This window comes from Triticum dicoccoides, chromosome 7A (genome assembly GCF_002162155.2).
Source record: "Triticum dicoccoides isolate Atlit2015 ecotype Zavitan chromosome 7A, WEW_v2.0, whole genome shotgun sequence".
NCBI classification, from domain to species: domain Eukaryota; kingdom Viridiplantae; phylum Streptophyta; class Magnoliopsida; order Poales; family Poaceae; genus Triticum; species Triticum dicoccoides.
The window spans coordinates 559686814-559693278 of NC_041392.1; the positions used below are offsets into that span (position 1 = coordinate 559686814).

Below are 6465 nucleotides of genomic sequence, written 5' to 3' on the forward strand. Positions count from 1 at the left end.
CACCTAGCCTCTTTTTCCCTTGGGTTTCCGAAGCCCAAGGGTCATCTTTATTTAAACCTCCCTGGGCCAGTGCTCCTCTGAGTGTTGGTCCGACCGAGTAGACTGTGGGGCCACCTCGGGGCAACTTGAGAGTTGGTTTTACTCGTAGGATGTCTCATCTGAGTGTGCCCTGAGAACGAGATATGTGCAGCTCCTATCGGGATTTGTCGGCACATTCGGGCGGTGTTGCTGGACTTGTTTTACCAATATCGAGGATGTCTTGTAAAACCGGGATGTCGAGTCTCATCGGAATGTCTCGGGAGAAGGAATATCCTTCGTTGACCGTGAGAGCTTGTGATGGGCTAAGTTGGGACTCCCTGCAGGGATTTGAACTTTCGAAAGCCGTGCCCGCGGTTATGGGCAGATGGGAATTTCTTAATGTCCGATTGTAGATAACTTGAAACTTAACTTAATTAAAATGAATCAACCGCGTGTGTTACCGTGATGGTCTCTTCTCAGCGGAGTCCGGGAAGTGAACACGGTGTTGGAGTAATGCTTGACGTAGGTTGCTATAGGATCACTTCTTGATCATAGTTCTTCGTTCGTGTTTTGCCTTTCTCTTCTCGCTCTCTTTTGCGAATAGGATAGCCACCATATATGCTAGTCGTTTGCTGCAGCTCCACATATTACCTTGCCTTACCTATAAGCTTAAATAGTCTTGATCGCGAGGGTGCGAGATTGCTGAGTCCCCGTGACTCACAGTTTACTTCCAAAACCAGATGCAGGGACCGATGATACCGTTCCAGACGATGCGCTTGAGCTCAAGTGGGAGTTCGACGAAGACTCTCGCCGTTACTGTGTGTCTTTCCCAGATGATCAATAGTGGTGCCCAGTTGGGGCAATCGGGGACCGTGTCGCATGTTGGGGTTGATCTTTATTTTGGTACCGTAGTCAGACCATGAGTGTATTGGATGATTGTAATGTTATTCACGTATTTGTGTGACGTGGCGAGTGTAAGCCAACTATGTTATCCTTTCCCCTTTTATATATTTACATGGGTTGTTGTGAAGATTACCTTACTTGCGACATTGCTTTCAATGCGGTTATGCCTCTAAGTCGTGCTTCGACACGTAGGAGATATAGCCGCATCGAGGGCGTTACACAGCTCGCCGGACGAGGTCCAAGGATGCCCGGGGCGGGAGGCCGAGGAACCGGTATCGAGTATGCGTGGGCGACGCCCGTCCACGGATTGGTGCCATAGGTCCACGGTGGAGTCGCCTGCTGCTGACGAGGGCCCCCCCTTGCGCCTCGAGCTGCTACTTGTGCCGCCCCCGCAGCGGTTGTCGCACCGGCCACCACCCTGTGGCTGCAGCTGAGGGGCAGCGTGAGGGGCGGGGGCGCGGGCGGGAGGGGGAAGAACCCCGGGGGAGCGGGGGGGCTGCTGCCGGGGCGCGGGTGGCGGCGGGGTGCCGACGGCGAGGGCATGGTGCTGCACACGCTTCTTCACCCACTTTATTCGGCGCTCCTCCAACCACAAGTACGGCACAAAGTTGGGGAAGGGGGGCTCCGGCATCAAGGTGAGGTTGAAGGCGGCGTTGCCGAAGTCCTTGTTGAGGCCGACGGTGAGCGTGCTGAGGAGGAGATCGTCATCAACCTTGGCGCCGATGTCACGGAGTTCATCCGCCAACGTCTTCAGGCAACGCCCATAGTCATCGATAGACTGGTCATCCTGATGACAGTCAAAAAATTCCTGCTGCAGAAAAATGCGACGCTGAAGCTTGTTGTCGGTGAAGAGCCCGTTGAGCTTGACCCACACTGCGCGAGCGTCATCACCATCGCTCACGATCGTGTGAAACAGGTCCTTGGAGATGGTGGTGAAGAACCACTGGATGAGCGTGGCGTCGATCGCAGTCCACTCAGAGTCGCTCACCATGGCGCGGGAGTCGACGTGTCGTCAACATGATCCACAAGATTGTTCTCGCGGAAGAGTAGCGAAAAGTATGTCTTCTACGCGAAGTACGTGGAGTCGGTGGCATCAAGGACGACGGGGACGCGTTTGTGGATGTTGATGTTGCGGGTGTCAGCGGGGTCCTGCCTGGCGAACGGGTTGGAGTAGGTCTCAATGGCCGGACATCTTGAAATAAATTCAAAAATAATGCGAGTGTCAGGAGTAAGTCTCAATGGGCTAAGGACCCCGTCGTCCCACTAACCACAGTGATAGTGCGCGCATGGTAGTAGAATACTTCAGTGCCGCGCTCGTGCTCCGCGTGGACGACAATGGCATCTTCTCCACTCTTTCTCATCGTACGCGCACGTTGGAGCTCTGCGATCTGTAGCGTTGACGCCATGTGACCCCTGCTCCACAAAAGTGCCAGGCAGCCGCGTCTGCTTTGGCCCCTCGCGCCTTTGCTCCCACTTCGTCTTTCTCGTTTGGAGTAAATATATTACGAGAATACAAGGCATTAATCACAGAACCAAAATGGCGCGATGTATTTTCGGCGCCTATTAATTCCGTGCATTGCTAGTTTCCTCCCGCCATTAATTTCTTCCAGCAATTTCCTGCTGGTTCGACCCATTTAAGGTCACCACTTTGCTCCATCTCTCAGACTCCAATCTCTCTCTCCTATTGGACGGACGGTCAGAGTCAGACCCCTTTGCCTTAGCCCGTAAGGTTACGTGGACATTGTGGTTTTCCTTGGCCTGCCCTTCTTGGCGCATTGTTTCGTCCGTCTCGATAGTCGACAGTCTGAAGCTCTCTTGGGACTGACTTGGGAGGTGAGGTGAGACGGCGCGGCAGCAATGGCTCACCGCCTGCTGCACGGCACCCTCCACACCACCATCCTGGAGGCCGACAACCTCACCAACCCCGACCGCGCCACCGGCGGCGCCCCCCAGATCTTCCGCAGGGTCAGTCACTCCCCTTCCTCCCCTCTTTGGACTTGCTACAACCACGGCAGAGTGTAAGCAGAGTAGATTGCGTCCGTAGAGTAGAAACGAAGAAAATATCATATCCCACTCCCTTCGAGCCCGGAGATCTGAAATCTTGCTCGGCGGCAGAGGAATTCTTGGGGTTCTAGATGGAAGAGAAATTCTTGGTTGCCGTAGCGCATGAAAGGAGATGCGATTTTTACGGTCTGATGTTGGCCGCTAGTAGTAGATTTGTTCGTTTGAATGCGTAGGAAGCTTGTCGGATTGGTAAGGAATCTTGTTGTCTGGTTGCAGTTCGTGGAGGGGTTCGAGGAGACGATCGGGCGCGGCAAGGGGTCGACGCAGCTGTACGCGACCGTTGACCTCGGCAAGGCGCGCGTCGGCCGGACGCGGGTTATCGCCGGCGACCCGGTGAACCCGCGCTGGTACGAGGAATTCCACATCTACTGCGCCCACTTCGCCGCCGACGTCGTCTTCACCGTCAAGGCCGCGCAGCCCATCGGCGCCACGCTCATCGGCCGCGCCTACCTCCCCGTCCGGGAGCTGCTCGACGCCGGCGGCCGGGAGATCGAGCGCCGGCTCGACGTCCTCGACCCGAGCAAGAAGAAGATCCACCACGGGCCCACGATACACGTGCGGCTCAGGTTCTGCGACGTCGCCGCCAACCCCCGCGAGTGGGGCGCGGGCCTCGGCGGCGCGCGGCACCCCGGCGTGCCGTACACCTTCTTCTCCCAGCGGCCCGGGTGCAGGGTCACCCTGTACCAGGACGCGCACACCCCGGACGCGTTCGCGCCCAGGATCCCGCTCTCCGGCGGCCGGACCTACCAGCAGGGCCGGTGCTGGGAGGACGTGTTCGACGCCATCAGTGACGCGCGCCACCTGATATACGTCACCGGCTGGTCGGTGTACACCGAGATCACGCTGATACGGGACGGCTCCCGGCCGCGCCCCGGCGGCGACGCCACCCTCGGCGAGCTCCTCAAGCGCAAGGCCAGCGAGGGCGTGCGCGTGCTCATGCTGGTCTGGGATGACCGCACCTCCGTCGAGTCCCTCGGCATGACATGGGGGTATATGGGGACGCATGACGCCGAGACGGCGGAGTACTTCCGCGGCACCGACGTGCAGTGCGTGCTCTGCCCGCGGAACCCCGACATCGGCAGAAGCGCCGTCATGGGCTTGCAGACTGCCTACATGATCAGCCATCACCAGAAGATCATCGCGGTCGACCACGACATGCCGGTGAGGGGCAGCTCGAGCCGCCGCCGCATCGTCAGCTTCGTCGGCGGCCTCGACCTCTGCGACGGTCGCTACGACACGCAGTTCCACTCCCTGTTCAGGACGATGGACACGGCGCACCACAAGGACTTCCACCAACCCAACTTTGTCGACACGTCCATCACCAAGGGCGGGCCGAGGGAGCCATGGCACGACATCCATGCCAAGATCGAAGGTCCGGCCGCGTGGGACATCCTCTACAACTTCGAGCAGAGGTGGAGGAAGCAAGGTGGTGACAGTGACCTCCTCGTCGATCTGAGAGCCTTGGCGAACCTGATCATACCGCCGTCGACCGTGACGTTCCCCGATGACCAGGAGGCGTGGAATGTGCAGGTGTTCCGGTCCATTGACGGCGGTGCGAGCTTCGGCTTTCCTAACACCCCTGAGCAAGCTGCTCGATCCGGCCTCGTCAGTGGCAAGAACAACACCCTTGACAGGAGCATCCAGGATGCCTACATCCACGCGATACGTCGCGCACAGCACTTCATCTACATCGAGAATCAGTATTTCCTTGGCAGTTCATTCGCGTGGAAGGCCGACGACATAAGACCGGAGGAAATCGAGGCATTGCATCTGATTCCCAGAGAGCTTTCACTGAAGATTGTGAGCAAGATTGAGGCTGGTGAGCATTTCGTGGTCTATGTAGTGGTGCCAATGTGGCCGGAAGGTGCTCCTGAAGGTGGATCTGTGCAGGCAATATTAGATTGGCAGAGAAGGACGATGGACATGATGTACTATGACATTTCCATCGCACTTAAGGCGAAGGGGATCGACGCAAGCCCCAAGGATTACCTCACCTTCTTTTGCTTAGGGAACAGGGAAGCGAAGAGGAGCGGAGAGTATGAACCTGCTGATCATCCATTGCCTGGGTCAGGCTATGAAAAGGCACAGAACGCTCGGCGGTTCATGATCTATGTTCACTCCAAGATGATGATAGGTATGGCCCACTCCACAAGTCGCATGAAAGTTCTTGTGATCGTTAACATCTTATATGCACTTACTTTTTTTAGAAAAGAAGGATTATATGCACTTACATGACATTTCTATCATTGAAGCATACTTAAAATTAATTGTTGTCATTAAAATTCTGATATACCATGTCTTACTTGATTCATTTTGCAACAGAACATGTTTCCATACTCCAGTTCTCTGCTTTTGTCATGACAAATATACCTATATTGTAACGTTCATCCTACTGTAAACTGTCAGGACATGCCTCATGTGGTCGAAGTCCAATTTGTCTTCACATTTAGTCTGCTTGATTTCCAGTTGACGACGAGTACATCATCGTCGGATCAGCCAACATCAACCAGCGGTCGATGGACGGGGGGAGGGACTCGGAGATTGCCATGGGCGCATTCCAACCACACCACCTGAACACCAAAGGGCAGGTTGCCAGAGGGCAGGTCCATGGCTTCCGGATGTCGCTGTGGTATGAGCACCTCGGCATGCTGCACAATGACTTCCTCAACCCGGGAAGCCGGGAGTGCGTCCAGAGGGTGAACAAGATGGCTGACAAGTACTGGGACCTCTATGCCAGCGACGAGCTGAACGACGACCTCCCCGGGCACCTTCTCACCTACCCGGTCGCCGTGACGAAGGAAGGCACGGTGGTGGAGCTGCCTGGTGCGAGGTGCTTCCCCGACACGGCGGCTCCGGTGCTCGGAATCAAATCCAAACACCTGCCCCCTATTCTCACCACATAGGGTGCGTTTACAGAGTTGCAACCCCAGCAATGCGATGCTGCTTCTAGATATATGATGCATTTTCAGCGATGTAAACTTGTTCTATTGGTGCTACCTCTATATGATGGTTCTAGTTAGAATCTATAGTTGATCATCTTGCCTAAAGCCTGAACATTTCTGCTGGCACTGGTCCGTCTTGCAAGATGCATAAACTGAGAGTGCTGAAGCTTGAAGATCGGGAAATGCTTCATCTCAGATTTGACTGAACGCTACCTATAATTGCCTGTGTTGCGTGTCGTATCAACAGTTGTTCGTCGGGTTGGTCTCTTGGATTCCCAGACAGCTTTTGAAGCTTAACACATGGCCGATGTTTTCTTGGTCATTCCGTCTCCCGTGAAATGCTGCCACATGCACCAATCTTTCTTTCTTTTTTGTCGGGCAACGGCAGTCGGCAGGAGCTCTGCCAATTCATATTAGAAGAGGGAAAGGGACCAATGTCCCAAGGTTCAGTACTCCCTCCGTTCCAAATTACTCGTCGCAGAAATGAATATATCTAGAACTAAAATACATCTATTTGAAACGGAGGAAGTACATAATA

At 55.1% G+C, this 6465-nt stretch overlaps 1 protein-coding gene across 2 annotated transcripts; it reads left to right on the forward strand.

Moving 5' to 3' along the window:
- The first annotated feature begins 2570 nt into the window (after positions 1-2570).
- Positions 2571-6192, forward strand: LOC119331092 (phospholipase D alpha 2-like). 2 transcript variants are annotated; one of them, XM_037604270.1, is made up of 3 exons: positions 2571-2886; positions 3202-5119; positions 5392-5533. In XM_037604270.1, the coding sequence occupies exons 1-3, from the start codon at positions 2779-2781 to the stop codon at positions 5433-5435; spliced, it is 2070 nt and encodes a 689-aa protein (XP_037460167.1). In that variant the 5' UTR covers positions 2571-2778; the 3' UTR covers positions 5436-5533. The 2 variants fall into 2 exon arrangements, with proteins under 2 accessions (XP_037460167.1, XP_037460166.1); XM_037604269.1 differs by having other exon boundaries at positions 2585-2886; positions 5452-6192.
- Positions 6193-6465: the final 273 nt, after the last annotated feature.

Bases quoted from the DNA above. Each gene is read 5' to 3' on its own strand.
- LOC119331092 (XM_037604269.1), top strand. From the start codon at position 2,779: ATGGCTCACCGCCTGCTGCACGGCACCCTCCACACCACCATCCTGGAG. The intron at 2,887-3,201 runs GTCAGTCACTCC...GTCTGGTTGCAG, and splicing joins CCCCCCAGATCTTCCGCAGG to TTCGTGGAGGGGTTCGAGGA. The intron at 5,120-5,451 runs GTATGGCCCACT...CTTGATTTCCAG, and splicing joins TCACTCCAAGATGATGATAG to TTGACGACGAGTACATCATC.